This window comes from Heterocephalus glaber, unplaced genomic scaffold (genome assembly GCF_053883595.1).
Source record: "Heterocephalus glaber isolate CG9 unplaced genomic scaffold, H.glaber_assembly_v1.0 deba00001481, whole genome shotgun sequence".
Lineage (NCBI taxonomy): Eukaryota > Metazoa > Chordata > Mammalia > Rodentia > Bathyergidae > Heterocephalus > Heterocephalus glaber.
Genome location: NW_028258317.1, coordinates 34953386 through 34972624, shown reverse-complemented (window position 1 = coordinate 34972624; position 19239 = coordinate 34953386). Strand labels below are relative to the sequence as shown.

Here is a 19239-nt window from a genome sequence, read left to right as displayed (position 1 = left end):
ATATTTATACTATCTTCTTTCAAAAGGATTATTTTTTCAAATAAAGTTATTCAAATTATCTCATATTTACATATATATTAGATATTTTATATGCTCCTACACACGTAAATTTTAGACACTGCATTTGAAATGTACTGGATTTTCAGTGAAAAGTTACTTTAGGAGAAACAATTGAGAGATTCTATACCTTTTAAATGCTTTACTTTTGCAGTAAACTATATTATGTGTTGACAGGGTTGGAATTTATACATTTCTCAAATAAATAAGATGAAGTATGTAAAATAGTAGGAGCTAAATACTTTTTCACTAAATGCTAGTGTGTAGAAGGAGGTATTATTTAAATATAAGAGGAAATATATTTAATTTAAATTTAGAAATAAAGGTAAAACAATTTAACTTAAAAGTCTTTCCAAGTATTATAGCTGTGAAACAGTTTTCTATTTATCAGGCCATGATCTGTTATCTTCTGCTCCAGTAATGCCATGTAATAATGTCATAAAACATTGTGTGGACTAAATATTTGTTATATAATTTTTAAGCAGTAATTGACACAACACTTAAATGCCCCCCCCATTTCTGCTGTTATGTCTTTCATAAGACTTTTTAAACAAAATTAGCTCAATGGATCAGTGTGCAAAAAATGTTATGTAGGATATAGAGATTCAGTGGTAGTGCAATGTGTTTAACATGCATGAATCCCTAGTTCAATCCCTAGCCCCCAAACAAAACAAAACAAAACAAATTATGTATTAATAATGATTATTCCCAACTGGGAGCCTTTAGGTACATACTCCACTTATCATTTCTAATCAGATTAACTGTAGCCTACCACCATGCCACTATATTCCAAGAATGTAAACCAAAAAAAGAGCACTAGATTTTTTTAATATTTTAGAAAAAATTTATAAAATATTATTAGCATGAAAAATTAATGAACTTCTACAGAGAAGGGGATTGGTTAACTTGATTTTGGCTCTTATAAAGGAGGAAAAATATGTAAAGATAAATAAGGATCTGAGATATATACACATAGTCCTCATGAATACACATATTCATATGAATATTATCCATATAATAATTATGTTTGTATTTTTAAGATCATTAAATTTAAAATGCAGATTAAAGCAAGGTTGAGACGCAAAAGAACATCTTTTTTCTGTTCTTTTGAGACAGTCTAAATATGTAGTTCAGGCTGACCTTGAACTTGTGGCAGTCCTCCTGCCTCAGCCTCCTGAGTGCTGGGATTACCTGCATGTACCACCACGCCTAAGAACATCTTCATGTTAGAGTAACTGGATAAATTCTACTGCAGGCAGATGATCAAGGTTAACATCTTCAGTCATAAATTAGGTTAACAGTATAAGCCATGGTTTGGTGATAGTTTGTTTCCCAAGAAGTCATGTGTTGGAAGATTGGTTCCTAGTGTAGCAATGTTGCAAGGTGGTAAGACCTTTAAGAGGTAGGGCCTAGTGGGATGTAATTAGGTCATTGAAGGTGCTGCCTTTGGGAGAAATTGGTGTAATTCTTACAGGGACCCTTCTTCAATAACTTACTTTCTGAGCAAGTTAATTAAGCTTGACCCCTGCCATGCTCTGGCTTCCTGTCTCACCATGTGCTCTGTCCCTCTCCTGTGCTCTCCTTCCGTGTTGCCATCTACTATTAGGTGATGTAGCTGAATAGGCCATTTCCAGAACTGCCATCATGCTGTTTGGAATTTCACTTTCCAAAATTGTGTGCTAAGTAAACTTCTTTTCTTAATAAAGTATCTGTCTTCAGGTTGTTTTTTTTTTTTTTTTTTTTTTTTTTTCTGGTACTGGGGATTAAACTTGGGACCTTGCACTTTCAAGGCAGGTGCTGGAACCACTGAGCTAAACCCCGCCCCTGTCTTCAGGTATTTTGTTACAGCAACAGAAAACAGACCTTGATATGAATAAAGAAAATGATACTTCATCTCTATTATCTACTTTTACAAAACTGATAACTTCAGTGCAATCTCAGAAAAAATATCAAATTCTAAGAGAATCCAAAAAATAAAAGAAAATAAAAACAAAACATGGTTAAGCTCATGAAAAATAAGGAAATTCAGAGAAATTGGTGCAATCAAGAGTAGCTGAAGTAGATATGACAGTTAAGTGTACTTTTGTATTCTAGATGGGATACTGCAACAGAATAAGCACTTGCGGTAAAAACTAAGGAAATCTGAATAGACTATTGACTGTAATTAAAAATAATATATGACTATTGGCTAATTCTTTAGATTCCGTGCACCATACTAATTTAAAATGCTTATGATAGGGTAAAGTAGGTGTATAGGTGTGACAGATATAGTAGAACTGTAGGATCTGCTAAATTTTTCTGTATATATGAAACTGTTCTATTAACTTGTGTTAAGAAAGCAGGTTAAAGGACAGGATTTTACCCCTCCCCTTTTGTCTGGGAGGTATATCTCAATCTCAGCTCTTAAGAACTCTGAGGAATGATATTATGAAGAAAATTTCATTTAATTTTCTGTACCCAAACTGACAAATTTTTTGTTAACTTTTATTTATTCATTTTTTTACAGAAGAAACAAGTCTTTTTATTTTGAAGCACATTTAGTGACATGCTCACTGTAAAAAATTTAAGGAAATTCAAATAAATATGGAGTAAATAATTCACATACAATCTCTGCAGTTAGGAATAACACTGAAAGATTTCAGGATTTTTTTTTTTTTTTTGGTACCAGGCATCAAACTTGGGGCCTTGTGTTTGTGAGGCAGGTGGCGGCACTACTGAGCTAAATCCCCAGCCCAGGATTTTTTTTTTTTTTTTTGAGACAGGGTCTCATGTGTAGTTCAGGCTGGCCTTGGACCCACAGTGTAACCCAGACTGGCTTGAACTCACAGCAATCCTCCTGCCTTAACTTCCTGAGTTCTGGGATTACAGGTCTGTACCACCATACCTGGCTTTCAGGAATATTTTTAATGTGTCTATGGTGCAATATACATCTATATATAGTAAAGTATAGTATATTGAAGTCTGCTTTTCTCACTGAATTTATTTATCACACATACATTTCCATCTCAATCCTTAGCATATATAGAATCCTAAATCAAAGCTTGGTACATTTTTATGAGCTTTGATTCATATTTCAAAAATTCTCTAGAATATCTGTAGCAGATTTTACTTCCATGTCATGTTTTCAAAGTACAGAAATCATAAACTGGACCCAACCAACATTTGAACATTTGTGGATTTCCCTTAGAAATTCTTATTTCTTGCATCTCTTGAAAAATTAGAAAATCCTGCATTATGAGGCCATATTTCTCTATAAAAAGACTTTCTAGAGTTGATTAGCAGTAGCCACAAATATACTTCTTATTCCTTAACAAAAAGATTCAGAGTTGACAGGTCATGTTGCTTATAGTTAAGGAAAAAAAATGGATGTATTAAGAAATAATACAGCCAGGGATTTAGCTCAGTGGCACCACACCTGCCTCGCAAGTGCAAGGTCCAGAATTCGATCCTCAGTACCAAAAAAAAAAAAAAAAAGAAATAATATATCTCTAACCAAAAACGTAATAAAAGTTAAGAGGGAATGAAAGCCTTATTTAAAGAAAATCAAAACATTTCAATTTATTTTGTGGAAATGAAGACTATATCTGTGTTTAAATATGTACAAATGCCTGTATTAAATTAATTTAAATGCTGTTGTTTTAAAGCAAACCAAATGCAACTTATATTTATTTATTCACTTTGTCTTCCTGGTTCCTATGTGAATTTGAGTTATCACTATTTTCATAGTACTTTAATCTTAATGTTACTGTTCATTGAGGACTTCTGAGAGGATGCTGCATAAATAATAGAAATAATAATAAAAACAAATAGTGTTAGAAAAAAGTCATGATTTCAGTAATATCTGTTGTTGGAAGATTTTTAATTTCATTGTGAATTTTGAATTATTACAATAGCTTGTTGGCTGAATATTTTTTATATTCTTAACTATAGTATTATAACCTGTTGATGACTTAGCAAATTTATTTTTTAAAGAATACTAGATTGCTTATTAGATATACTAGTAAACTAAAATTGTTCCTTCTTTTTTATTCTATATTTTTGTTTGATCTTGAATAAATTATTCAAAATTTATATATTAAATGAAAGGTTGTTAATATAGCTTTCATAATTTTATTAATGGAACTCTGGAAAAGAGTAGGATTAACTTAACATCTGATCAAAGGAAATATTGGTAAACATCATAAATTTGATTATAAAATAGGGGGAAAAATAATAGAGTAAAAGCTATGTAGTGCTCAGAGAAGGGAAGAAAGAATAGAACAAAATCGTTTAGATTTCCTGGAAGTAAAATGCTTAAAGTATTTTCATGTTCAAAATAAAGGATTAACTGATAATACAATAAAACAGTACTTTGAAGAAAATACTTAGGTGTATGATAGAATAAGGACCGGAAAATAAATCAGGTGATTTGTATATGAGGAAAGTGTAATAGTACAAATCAAAGATGGCCTCAGCATCACAAAAATTATAGAATTAGAAAAAATTTGCTATCTTACCAAAAAAGAAAAGAGTATAAAAGAAAAGAGGTGATATTTCCCCTTGTTGGTGTATAACCATCATATATACAAACATGTATGTTTTGAACATGTGGTCCTTGGAATTTGAACCCAGGGCCTTTGATGCCATGCATGTGCTCTACCATCGAGCTGTGCTCCCAGCCCCTGTAATTTATTTGTAGTTTAGTGCTAAAGTGAAAGTTTTTCCCTGATTACTTATGATTCATATAATCTATACAAATATTTCCATAGATAAATTAAATATTTGCTGAGAGCTATGCTCCCAGCCCCTGTAATTTATAGTTTATTGTTAAAATAAATTTTCCCTGATTCCTGATGATTTATATAATCTATATAAATATTTCCATGTATTTTAAGCTAGTCTGAAATACAAACATATATAGTTATACTTTTAAAAACAGGTATCTCAACACCCATCATTATCAAGCTTGGAAACATTAATGGTCTCACAGAAGTCTGAAATAGAGTATTTACAAGAGAAACTGAAAAAAGCAAATGAAAAGTTGTCTGAGAACAGATCTGCCAACAAGAGTTCCTCAGAGAAGAGCGTCATGACAAGTGCTGAAGGAAAATATAAGGTAGAGACATTTTATCATTTTGTAAATTTGTCAGGATAAGGCTGGCAAAGCAAGAGATGAAGTTGAAAAAAAACAATAACATGTACTCTGCTTACATCTCTGGGAATTAAAAAAAGAATCTGTTACAAATTTTTGGTAAAATAACTCCTAGGAGTGGAAGTATTCCCTTTTTAAAGACCAAATAATATTTTCCAAAATTAATTGAGTGTATTACTAGTATACCTGTTTTGCCACTAAACTGATTTTTGTAAAATCTTTTGATGAGTATCTCTCATCTATCTGATATATTCATCGCTCTTAAGCATTCATTTAAAGATGTTATTGGTCATTTACTTAGTTTTCTAATTAAAAAATTGTATTATAGTTCATTCTGATATAAAATTTAAACTACTGTCCCTATAGAATATAAAATAATGGATTTTAATATTAATTCATACACATCTATTGTATAGATTAAAAGGGGTATTAGTAGCAAAGAATCATCTGTGGTATGCTGCAAAAGATTCTAAAGAATATTGATTATGTAAAAATTCTATAGTATCACTTTAAATATAATATTGTTATATAAGTTGAAGTAACATTTCCCTACTGATCTGTAGACATATTTTTCTTATACTTGTTACATAAGCAGTAGAGAAAGAATGTATTTTATATGTGAAAAACTATGTTTTCAAGATAATTATTTTTGGTTTTCTCCTTTTTTCTTTTGAGCAAAATAAACTATCAATAAAGGAACAATTTAAAATTAGACTCATGTTTCCTTGGTACTTTTATACCCTAATATATTATTCCCTATACTGTTATTAGTACTTTTCAGAGGAATGTGTTTTATTTTTTTATTAAAACATAATTATTATCCATTTGTTGCCATTTTGTAGTTTCCCAAGCTTTACGTAAATGAAAAAAAATCAAAATTGCAATATAACATTATAGGATATAATTTGGTTGCTGAAGGAAAAATACAAGGTTGCTGTGTTTCTGAATTTTACAAATGTACTACTTTGATGTTTCACTACTTTTAATAAAAGTTAAAAGGAGAGGTGTATTTTGAATAAAAGTTTATTTTCTGTAAGGATATGCAGTAAGCATGTGCACTGTGTTGCCCAGCTTAATAGTTGCTTCCACATTTTCCTTCTCCAGATTGGTACATGAAGCTGTACATAATATAAACACACATTCTGGTCTCTAGTTAACCACATTATAGTTAATGACCATATGGTCATTATGGTATAAGATCTACTGTCTGTTGTATTTATATTCCTCAAGCATATTGTTCCTTCAACTTCACAGTGTGTTAAACTATTTCAAAGGGAAAAAAAATCCTTTCCCTCTTGTTTCTGGTTGTCCTATCAAGTGTAACCTTGGACCCTTATAGAGCAATTAGACCAGCCTCTATCCCCTCCTTTGTAATGAGGTTTCTTGCATTTTTGAGTCTATAACCCTTTAGTCTTCCCTAATGGGACATCATTATTCTGAAAGAAACAATGTAAATGTAAATGAATATTCTCATTAAGGAGTCACAGAGAAACCTTTAGCGGTAGCACTGTGGTAATTCCGCTTGTTATTTCTCTGGTATTCCATGCAGGATTTTTTTTTATAATTCATTATTAGTATTCAAAATTACTTATTCTTTAATTTTGCATGTCTTTCATAATCCAGTGTTTCAACTAGTTCAACTGTGTCCTTGTTTTATTCTCAAGGAACCACCTGTGAAACGTTCAAGGTCTTTGTCCCCAAAGAGCTCTTTCAGAGACTCAGAGGAGCTAAGGAAGCTGAGAAGAGCTGAGAGGAAGATTGAAAACTTAGAGAAGGCACTGCAACTAAAGGTGAACACCTTGCAAAGATAAAAACATGCACTTCACAAATGACTGCTTATCATTTTTCTGTCCTGATTTTAATTACCTGTATGTAAACATATAATCAATTGATCTTGGTTTTAAGATTTCAGAGGATTGTGATATAATAAAAAATATCTGCTACTTGAAAACTATTCATTACTTTCAAATTATTTGGGAATACTTTGATTTAAGAGTGGGAATAAATTTCTTATATTTACTCAGAAACAAAAAAAGAACTATAGCAAGTAGAAAGTATTTCTTGTTCTTTATACTGTATATGATAAACATAAAAATCAAAGTGAGTTAAAAACTCTAGTAGGTTAGCTTAGGTCACCTATATATAAAAGGATAAAGTTATCCTTTATTTAAAAATTGCATAGTCAGAGTGGCAAATAAATATATCTAATTTTTCCATATCTGAATTTGTCTCAGAACATTTGAAATTTGGGTGACATTCTACCCTGATTTTAGAAGTATATACCTTAGCTGTCTGTATTTGAGAGAACTTAGGCTGTCTAATTTATACTTTGAATTCTCCTTATCAGGGAAAGTTGTTCTTGCATAGTGAGCCAGCTTTATATGGCTATATTGGCTTTCTTTTTAACCTAATTAATTTTTTGTTTATTTATGGTGCAGGGTAAGGAATCCAGGGCCTTGTACATGCTAGGCAAGTGCCCTGCCACTGAGCTACGTTCGTAACTTCTTTCGCTCTCTTTTTCATCTCTGACTGTAATATGGAAAATTTTTCCTTTTTCATTCACAGTTACCCAAAGCCCTGCTTTGAGTTTCAGACATATAATTGATTGACAGTAGTTTGACAATGCTTTATACAGTATTAGGGTGTGAAGGGCTAAGAGTTGAACCCAGGGCTTTGCACATGCCCAGCAAGGCTTCTACCACTAAGCTGCACTCCCAGCCCTAAAACAGATTCTTTGTCATATAGTATAGATAATTCTTAGGGAGACAAAGTATTGACTTAACATGTGTTTAGAGCAAAATATGGTTTAGTGATATTGTTAGCCGTATATGTTCCTCTAAATTCTGTATCTTCTATATATGTATATTAAAATGAAATTTAGTGTAGGGAATTGACTCAAAATTGTTCAGACCGAGAGTCCAAGGTCTAGAGTTAGGAAGCTGCACATCCAGGAGAGCTGATGTTACTGTTCCAGCCTGAGCTCAAAGGCTGCAGAACCATGACAACTGATGCTATTATATCCAAATCCAAGTTCAAGCTTGAGTTTCAGTTCAAAGGCAAGAGAAGACCTATATCCCAGCTTGTAGGCAAAGAGAAAGAAGTCTCTTTTTACTCAGCTTTTATTCTATCCAAGCTTTCAGTCAGTTGGTTGAAGTTCATCTGCTTTGGGGAGGGCAGTCTGCCTTATAGTATTAGTCTATTTTTTTTGTAATAACACACTCCCAGAGAGTAGGTATAATAAAAGAGGTGTATTTTGGTTCATGGTTCTGAAAGTACAGAGTTGAGACAGGGCTGCCACATCAGGTGACAGCCTTCTTGCTGACAGAGTCCTGAAGCAATGCAAGACAAGAGAAGGAATGAATGTACACGCAGCTCTTCTGTATCCCTCATCTTATAAAGCCACTAGGATTTAATCACGAAACTCTACCCTAATAATTTTATCTGAGTTTAATCTTCTCAAAGGCCCCACCTCACTAAACACCATAGTCAGATCAGGTTTCCACCCTCTAAATACTTCACAAGGGGGATTAAATTTCTGTGCATGAACCTTGCCCCCAATTTTGCCCATACTGAAACCATATCCAAACTATAGCACTGGGTCCATCGATTAAAATAGTAATTTCATTCAGAAACACAAATAATGTTTAAGCAAATCTGGGCAGTCACATTGACACATAAAACTAACCATCACATATACAACCTAATAGTAGAAGCTTTTTACCATTTTTCTTCCACAGATCTGCAAATCCTTAACAGTCCATTATTTTCTGCAAATCCTTAGCAGTCCATTATTTTTGTCAGGAAAGAGAAGAACAATTCAAAGACATTCTAGATCTAATCTCTTAAATTTCTTTTCAAAAATAGGCTCAAAAGGATTATACCAATTTATTTGCTTATTCCTTTTTCCTGACAACAGCTTTCTGAGTCAAGCTCCAGTTTTATTTTCAGAATAAAACTATTTTTCACTAATTAAAATTTTTTCTATATTCAAATTTTAAGTCAATTAGTGATCATGATAAATTTCAAATTTATGTCAGATTTATAAGATGAAAATGGGAGCAAAGTTTGTATTTTATCATTTAGTACATTCCTTATTTTAAGGAAGAAACAGGCACTACAGTAAAGGACACTTAGGAAAAGAAGTAGAAAAACAAAACCTGTATATTAAAACAATTCCAAGGAGAGTGATTGAGCCCCTAGTACTTTTAAATTTACAGTTTAACTTTAGTCTAGTAAGGACAGCATATTTAGTGGAGATAGAAGACCTTGTTCTATAATCCCCTTTGTTTTGCTATAGTAATATAATAATATGTTAATATTATTGTTATTACTCAAGTGTATGTAAGTATGAAGTAGATAATAATATGTCTGAAACTAAGAGTGTAGCTCAGGGGTAAACCCATATTTAGCATGTGCAAAGCCCTGGATTTGATCTGCAGCATGACAAATAGTGGAAATGATGACGATGGCGATGATGATATGCCTGTATTAGTTTCACAGGGCTGTTGTAAAGGAGTACAGCATACTGGATGTCTTAGTACAGAAATTTATTTCCTCAAGTTTATGAAGGCTGGAAGAATCTCAAATCAAAATGTCAACAGAGCTGGTTTCTTCTGAGCCGTGAGGAAGAATCAATTCCATTCCTCTCTTAGCTTCTTGTAGCCTCATAGATGGCATTCTCCACATTGTCTTCCCCTATGCATGTCTCTTTCCCATGTCTAAATTTCCACTTTTTATAAGGACGTTAGTCATACTCAATTGGGGCCCACCTAATACCCCAGTTTAACTCAGTTACCTTTGTAAAACCCTATCTCTGAATAAGATCACATTCTGAGGCAGCAAGGTTTAGGACTCTACATACTTTTTTTCTGGAAAAGGAGGAGTGCATAGTTAAACTGTAACTATCTTTGAATTTAAAAATATATTTGTTAACTTTGGTGCTTGTTTTATAGACCATTAACCACTAATTCATGTTGAATTTTTGTCATGATCTTTGCTTTCTATAGAACACTGCTGTACCTGAAACTGATAGGAGCATGGTAGACAAAAGACATTTCATGGTGAAATGATTATTAAAAACAATGGATTAAAAATCTTCTTTTTTGTGAGCCACTAACATATGACTGTGCATTGTGAATCTATAAAAAAGCATAGACATATCTTTTCCCAGATTTATTTGGTTATATTATACCTATTAGTATTTCACAAGAGGCTGTTGTTCCATGGAAGATATCATAGGAAACACTAAAGAGAAAAGACATGCTCCATGGCACCATAGGTATCTGTAGGGTCAAAAGTTGATTATTCAGGTGAATTAAAGTTGGGAGGGACAAATATATTTCACCAGTATCCAATGGGAACATATGTATATACACTTTGCTACATTGAAATGATGTTCTATGTCAGTGATGGCAAGCCTTTCAGAGCTTTCCGTGATACAGCCCTCTGCAACACAGGTTCACCACCACTGTTCTGTGTTATAGCAGCAGTAAGTTATATGTATTAAATTATTCAAATGCTAGTTATGAATTTTGTACAGATATTAACACATTATCTTGCTCTGCTTTTGTAGCTAGTTGTATGTATTTTAAAATGGGTGATCAATGACATAATAAATAAACTTGTATAAAAAAATGGAATCTTAACACTATCTCTTCCTCGGCTCTTGAATTGAGTTTATATTCTATAAAATGCTAATGTTAAATAATCTTTCAAAACTCAGTGGACCATATATGTGTGGTTCTATTTCTAGATTCTCTGTTTTATTTCAATGATCTATATGTCTTTCCTTACACCAACACTGCCTTGATTACTGTAGCTTTAGAAGAAGTCTTAAAATTAGGTACTAAATATCTTCCAACATTGTTTTTGTTTTTAACTTTTCTAGGCCCTTTGTACTCCTACATAACTTTTAAATTTCAAGATCCAATTCTTCATTTATAGCAAGTATACACAGACCTGAATTTTTATATATACCTTGTGTTTTCTAATCCTGCTAAATTCAAGTACAAGTTCTAGGGGCTCCTAGAGATTTCTTAGTATTTTCTCTGTAGATGATCATTTCATCTACATATAAAGATTTTGCTTCTGCCTTGCGAATCCTATCCTAGTTGTGTCATTTTATTGCCAGACTATTTTGGTGGGGAGTAGGTTTCAAAGTTTAATGGACAGATAAAGAGTAAGCATATCTGCCCTTGTTCCCCACCTTAAGGAGAAAGCATTGTATCTTCTCCATTCATATAAGGCATTCTCGCTGGAAGTATGGAGTACATGTCTTTAATCTGTTGAGAAGTTTCTGTTCTACTTCTAGTCTCCTGATAGCTTTTACCATGAACAGCTGTAGCATTTAGTCCAATACTTTTTCTCCAACTAGTGACAGGATCATATGGCTTTTTCCTTTCCTCTGTTAAAAGGATGACTTTTGGGGGTGAATCTTCCAATGCTGAACCAACACTGCCATCCCTATAACAAAAGCACTTTCTACATCCTGCCAGATCTGACTTCTAATAGTTTATTTTGTTAAACAAATTTCTATCTGTGTTCATACTTTTTTCTTCTATTATCGTTATCCAGTTTTAGGATTAGCACAATGTTGAGTTTCTAAAATGAGGGGAGAAGTGTTCCTTCTTTTTTCTGCTTTAATTGTTTGATGTAATTTATCAGTTAAAATGTATATGAGCCTGCTGTTGTCATATAGGTAGGTTTTCAAGCTAGGAATATACTTTCTTTAATAGGTGCTATTCAAATTTTATATTTCCTCCAGAGTTAGTTTCATTAATTTGTCTTCCAAGGTACTTCTTAGAAGTTGTCAAATTTATTTCAAAAAAGATTTTTGTAATGTGCTTTCTATATCCTTTTAAAATCTGTAAAATCTGTGGTAATGTCTCCTAGATCTTAATATTGTAATTTTAAAAATGTATAACTGATACTGTGTAACAGGAAGAAAAGGTCTAAAAGAACAGGGTAATTGGGAGGGGTAGGGGAAGGGAAAAAAGGGAAAGGAAAAAATATGAGAAGAGGAAAAAAAAATGGAAACAAGGTCTTTGGAAATAGGGAAGGGTGGAGGGGGTGAAGGGAGGGCAAGGGAAGGGGAAAAAAAATAAGAACCAAGAGACTCATGTAATGGTACAAGATCCCAATGATGAATGTAACTGTATTTTATACCTAAAATGTACCAATAAAGTTAATGGGGAAAAAATGGAATCTTATAAAAGAAATAATTTGTAAAATAAAATAGGGAAACCTGTGCATCAGAGAATCTTATGATATTCTTCTAATTTTTTAAATCATCAATGCCATGAATCTCTGCAACTTGATTCTATTGACACTTTTCAGTGCCATTTAATAACATTAATCTGTCTATTGAGTACAATTAATACGTCTTTTTTTTTCAGTGCTCTAAGATTATACATAAACTTTATACATCCCATAGTGGAATCTTTGGTATTTTACTTTTGTTCACTTCTCTAAAACCTTGATCTTGTTCCCAAGAGAGGGAGTTGCTGCTTTATGAACAGAATTTTTTCTCCTAATTCCCCTTCCTCTCATCAAAGTGCTGCTGACCAAACCAGAAGATTAGCTCAAGAATCATTTCTGTTCTTATGAACTCAGAAATATAATTTGCAGATATCTTTGAGGACAGAAGTGGATATAATTTTCTATTTTCTAATGTTTAATCATTCAGACTTGTTTGTTAGATAGAAGTCAGAGCCTCTAGTTTAGCTCTTTTAATTAAAAATCCATAAAAGATAATCAGTAAAGATTTGTTGAATAAAGATATCATTCAGTGGCTGCCCATGGAATATTTTTGTGTGTATTCTTTTAGGAAATATAGTAATAGTAATATAAAACACATATTTATCTGTCCTTATATTTGATTTTATTAAAAGGTTTTTGATAGCAATATTTCTCAAATAAAGCACTATTTTGGATTGGATACTGTATGTATCCAATCTAGACTGTATGTCTAGATTTTAATACTTATATAAGAATTACATAAATACTCTAGTGTTAGGTATAATAAGAGGCAAGTAAAATTCAAGAAGAAAGCTCATCTATAAAAGTGTTTTGCTATAATCATTTAATAGAGTTACTTATATGAATGACTGTAGGAAAACCAAAACCATTTGCTAATATTGAACATTTAACACTGAAGACTTAGGAATTAGAAGGGGCAACATTTAGTGCTTTGTTATTTAATATTCCTAGTATAGGACATAGTATATCATAAGTGATTTATGGGATTCAGGATTTTTAGTAAGTCTTAGTTTTTGGCTTAATGGCGTAATAAAATTTCTTTGTATTTGAGAATTAGAGAAAACAACTGGTATAAAAATCAATGATTGATATAGCCAAAGTAATACTAAAAACGTTAAAATAATGTCATTATTAATAAAAAGCTCAGCTTGTCCCATGATTGTAACATAGAATCTGGGTTTGGGAGTAATAATTTTCAAGAAATTTATTGTAAAACAAGAGTTTATGGCTGTAGAGCTTTGATTCCATGAAAATAATTACGGCAAGTTATTGTAGAAGTCTTTAACATAATCATTTTAGTTTATGTGTTTAAAAATTATGTTTTTACATGAATCTCTTCTAATACGGTCTGCAAATTTCTTTTTTTATAAAGTATTTATTAGTACATGTTTATGCTACATATCAACAACTTTATTGTGGTATTTGGTATGTGTATACATGACACTTCTTCATTCTTTTTATGTCCCCTTCCCCTCCTGCCTTTCCCCTCTCCCTCCAGTTCTCGGTTCCCTTACCATTTGTAGTAGATCTATCTCTCTCAATTTCCTTTTATATATCTTTTATTTTGCTCCTTATTTATGTTTTGGATTTCTCATATGAGAGAAACCATACAGTATTTAACCTTATGTGTCTGATTTATTTCGCTTATGTTTTCAAGGTGAATCCATTTTCCTACATATGACTCAAATTTAGTAAATTTCTAATTATCCTTTTAAAATCCTAATAAATCTTTTAATTCTTAAGGAATCCCATAAAATACTTACAGTACTTTTGGCATCTAAAACAAGATATAAACATTGCTGTTGATCTTCTGGTTGTCTAAATTATTCATTTATTTCACTGATATAAAATTAGAGCCTTTATAGTTCAAAGAAGTGAAGTGATATTTATATTATCACACTTAATATGAAAAAGTCTAGTTTAAATAAAAACATTCTTTATACCTTAAATAGAGAGGTATAAATACATTCTATTTTGAAGATGGAGAAACTGAAACACTGAATTTAAATTGCTTTCTCAAAATAACTTTTGGTAACTGGGAACGAAGATTTAGACTTTTTTGGAACACTTCATATTTCTTCTTACAGGGTTTTTCAGTTCAGATGAACAAAATAGAACCTGGATTTTCTAATTTTTACTTCTCCTTCATATATTTAACCATGATACTTTCTAGCAACTTTGCTGCAGCTGTGATTTTGCATATCTTCTAAGACTTTTTAGGGGTGACATTTATTCTGAATGCCCCTGTCTAGTTATGCCTTTTTCATGTTTTTTTTTTTTTTTGGTTCCAGGGATCGAACTCAGGTCCTTGAGCTTGCGTAGCGGGCGGCAAAACCACTGAGCTAAATCCCCGGCCCTTTTTCATGTTTTTTAATCAGGCACACTTTTTAGTACACTAAGACTCAAGTACATCCTCATAACTATTTGAGAATTTTACTAGAAATATATTCACAGTAAAATGACAGAATACCCATACTGCTGACACAGATAGAAATGTGATGGAATACATACTTTAAAATAGAGTATTATTTTACTATTCAGATGACAGGTAAATAGTGAAGAAAATAGTGTTTCCTAAAAGTTAGTGGGGAGGCAGAGAATGAAAAAGCTAAATTTGCTTTGTGCTTCTGTAGCCCACGTACAGTGCCAGGCCTTTGCCTATTTTAACTTATTTTCTTTTCAATATTTTACAGGAGAATAAATTGAAGTAATTTAAAGAGTGTTCTTAAGATTATACCACTAACAAGACAAAGCTTATATTCTTAAAGAGTATGTGTTTCTCCCAGCAAATAAACATATAAGTACAGTCATAGAAGAATGAATAAAATTTTTTATTAAAATTGAAATTCTCATGGTAGAAAAACTCAAGAAATTACAAGTTTTACTTAGAGAAACAGTTCATAACTAGTATAAATAGATCTCTTGAGAACTCTGAATTTGGCCTTTGTGAGTTTTTTTGTGGTTACATCTAATGAAAATTTATCTTATATGCTATATAGTTAGGAATAATTGAGTATAATTTTTTGGGCTAAGTGTTGAGACAACAAAGACTCATTCAGACATTCTATTATATGATTTATTTTAATAATATAATTCTAGGCCTATTTCTCCTCTATTGGTTCTCCATGGTAGAACTTCTAAAGATAAAATTCAGCTACTTTTCACATAGATCTAGGGTCACTGTCTCCCTTCTGTGTAGTCGTTCTGCTTTATTGCGTATCAGTCCTGAATCCATGGCCTGGAGGATTGGTCCCACTCTGGTTAACAGCCTTACAACGTTTTTATGAAAGATTTACCCTTTATGTATGGACAAATCCTTGTGCTGTTGAAAAGAGAAAAAATTAAACATCATAAAATAGGCTTATCAATATTTGTGTGTATAGAAATTAAGAGAAAGGAATGAAACCAAAATAGCAAAATTTTGAAATCGTGTAAGCAGCTTTTAAAAAATGCAGTGAGTAGGTTGAATTTATTAAGCAAACCTGTTCTTTGACTTAAGGAATTCTTTTCTTTCTGTTGGTTACATAAATGTTACAGATGCATTCATGTTTATATACCTTTTTTCAAATTTCTTATTTAGATGGGTAACTTTTTATTTGAAATGTTGTACCAATATTATGCTTTCTTCAAAGTTGTATACTTGCTTTTTTGTGTTCTATAGAGTCAAGAAAATGATGAGCTAAGAGAAGCCCATGAAAAACGCAGAGAAAGACTACAGATGTTACAGACCAACTACAGAGCAGTAAAAGAGCAATTAAAACAGTGGGAAGAAGGCAGTGGCATGTGAGTTACAAAGCTCATAAAGACATTTCCCTAAATAGTCAATGGAATGGAGTAACATAATATAGGTGTTTTAATGGCTTTTGTTTAGTTTTAAAGAAATTATTTGGTGGTCATATTTTTGCTAGGAATTTTTAAATGGTGAACATGACAAACGAAAACAGCAAAATGTGCTAGCCATAATTATAGATTTTACTATGATTTGCAGCTGTCATTAACAGTGAGTATGAATTATTGTACACATTTTTACTCTCAATTGAATAGCTTAGTAAAAGTATATATTTTAAAGCAAAATTAGCTGATACACTATGATTGAAAAACTGCTTTTAAATAAATAAAATAGTGGTGTTTAAAATGTTTATAACTGAAAAAGTATTTACGTTTTAACTGAAAAACAAGAGAAAAATGAAATTCACATATATAATTAACCATCTTAAAACTATTTCAACCTAGTATGTGATTTGAAGACCTTTACTATCCATCAGTTTGTTCCCAGCTTATCTGAATGAATTGCGGTCTCAGCTCAGTTGCTCTGAACAGGTATTTAGATCTTGGTTAGTCGTAAGTGGCTCCCTTGTTAACAGTATCAACAAAGGGCAAAGGACTAAATGAGTACAGAAAATCTACTGCACTCTCATCTTTCAGGGTGGATCCTTTAGGGCAATACTGATTATACACATTGGTCTGTTCTGTAGAAAAATACTGTTTCTAGGTGGGCCAGTACAGCATTTTAAAAAAATAACAATGAGGAGTTTGTTTGATGTACAGAAAATGAAAATGTAAAAGGCACTGGCATCACTTGAAGATACAGTTAATTGTCACATAATTTTTTTCCCTTTGATAAACAGGAAGTACTTCATATTGTATGTCAGTAAAGCAGTGATAAAGCAGCTTGTCCTAGCCATGGCCTCTGCTCTCCTAACTTTACAGTAATCACTTCAAAAGTGAAATGTACTTTCTGACATAATTCACTAGTAATAGTATGCTCTAAGGTAGAGCCTCTATACCACATTCAGATTAGATGGCAGTTGATTGCTTCTAATCTTTTTTGGAGAATGTTATAATTCTATAATCTGTGTTTTATTACTACTATTCTAGGTGGAATGAGAGAAACTTAACAATTTCATGTGTCTGCTTAAAAGTTTGTTTTCTATGGTAACAGTTTAGCTTTAGAAAATTATGGTATAGAATTTTAATTTCTGTTTTCTTAGATTTTAGGCAGTTCATTTAGTAATTTGTGAGCCTGAATTAAAAATTGGAGAAAATTTGGTGCATAGATATTTTTGAATTTTAAGGAATGTACAAATTAGGAATAAAACAACTCCATTTTAAAAATAGGACTGATATCAGAAAAATACAGAGAGCAGATCCCCAACAACTTCAACAAGAAGATTCCGATGCTGTATGGAATGAACTGACTTATTTCAAAAGGGAGAACCAGGAGCTAATGATTCAAAAGTGAGTTTCTTTTTAAACAATAAGGACTTAAATAAACATTTGGGAGAAATTTTTGTGACTTAAAGGCCATTAGAGAAATACCTTACGAAACTTTAAACTCCCCTCCCCTCTCTTTTTCTCCTCTCCTCTCCTTCTCTCTCTCTTCATATATATATATATATATATATATATATATATATAATATATGTAATATATATATTATGTATTGTGCATTAACAAGTTGCACATTTGCTAGCTCTAACAGAAACAGTATAATATGATCTAGGGATTGTGTTAATTAATGTGGCTCTCATCTGTTGGAGGTGTCGCTCTTCATTAGCCCGTATTTTAGACACTGCCGTGTTTCATTTTTGGAATGAGGTGGAGAGGGGATAACCTAGCCAGCCATCCTTGTTTGATCTCCCAGATACGTACGCAATGCAGAATGCCTGAGCTCTCTTGGTTCCCTGCCCTGTCCTGCTAATCCCAGCTGAGCTCATTATGGTGTAGCCTTGCTGCTGCTCTTGGAGCCAGAGCTGTCCAAGCTAATTACTGGTAGCAGCAGAACTGCCTGTTAAGGGTCTGGTGTGGATCTGCTAACATGGTCCTTGGTAGTGACCTGCAAAAGACACGAGGGAATTTCTTTCTTTCTTGCTGTGCACTGCCTGTCCTTTGGGCTTAATGCTGATCCTTCCACATAGGTCTTTTAGCTGCCCTAAGTATAAAACTTGATGAAGGATACTCATATTTTAGAAAACATACAGTTTGCTTGCTTGATCTTATAATTCACAGACTATTATATTTAGCTTGGCAAAGAAAGAACTTTTTTTTGAGACAAAGAAGAGTTAGACCAATATAATTAGCCTCTTTTGTTATTTAAGTACTTTTTCATTTAATTTTGACCCTTGGACCATACAGTTTTTTTTTTTTAAACTTGCATGACTTTCAGATTGCTAAAATCTAGCCTTATGTGGCACATTATAATTAAATGTCATTGAATTATCTTAGTTGTAAATGAGAAGCTTGTTTTATGTGCTATGTAATAATGTAACTTTTTAACTTCCTTTTCTACATAATGATAGACTTTCGAGTAAAGGCCATATCATATTTAAATATATACTGTATTTACCCATTAAAATACAGTCTGTTCTATTAGGGCTAAGTATTTGATGCTGATAATGAATTCTCATATCAAAAATTATTTTATTAACTATATAAATTTATCTTGGAAACATTTCCTGGTGACTTTAAGTATATTTATTGAAATACAATTCAAGAGCCATCCAATTCACTCATATAAAGTATAATTCAATGCTTTTTAATATATTTAAAGAGTTGTGCACCATCTATCATTACAGTTAATTTTAGAACATTTTAATCCCCTCTCCAAAAACACACACACAAATTAGCTGTTACACTCCTGTCCCTCCCGTCCACCCTTTCCAAACCTAGGCAACTATTTACTAATCTACTTTCTGTGCCTATAGATTTGCCTATTCTGAGCATTTTGTACAAATGGGATCATGTATAGTGCTTTATGATTAGCTTCTTTTATTTAATATAATATTTGCAAGGTT

At 32.2% G+C, this 19239-nt stretch overlaps 1 protein-coding gene across 13 annotated transcripts in view; it reads left to right on the top strand.

Moving 5' to 3' along the window:
• Cntln (centlein) overlaps nucleotides 1–19239 on the top strand; it is a 553090-nt gene that overhangs the window by 206810 nt on the left and 327041 nt on the right. For 12 of the 13 annotated variants that reach the window (XR_015440059.1, XM_087183859.1, XM_087183868.1 and 9 more), the window contains 4 exons: nucleotides 4976–5152; nucleotides 6853–6978; nucleotides 16107–16228; nucleotides 17564–17683. Coding sequence is in view for 12 of the 13 variants with exons in the window: in XM_087183859.1 (XP_087039985.1) it covers nucleotides 4976–5152; nucleotides 6853–6978; nucleotides 16107–16228; nucleotides 17564–17683 (545 nt within the window). In the remaining variant the exon portion in view is untranslated. The remainder of the gene's footprint in view (nucleotides 1–4975; nucleotides 5153–6852; nucleotides 6979–16106; nucleotides 16229–17563; nucleotides 17684–19239) is intronic. The other variant, XM_087183867.1, reaches the window with a different exon arrangement.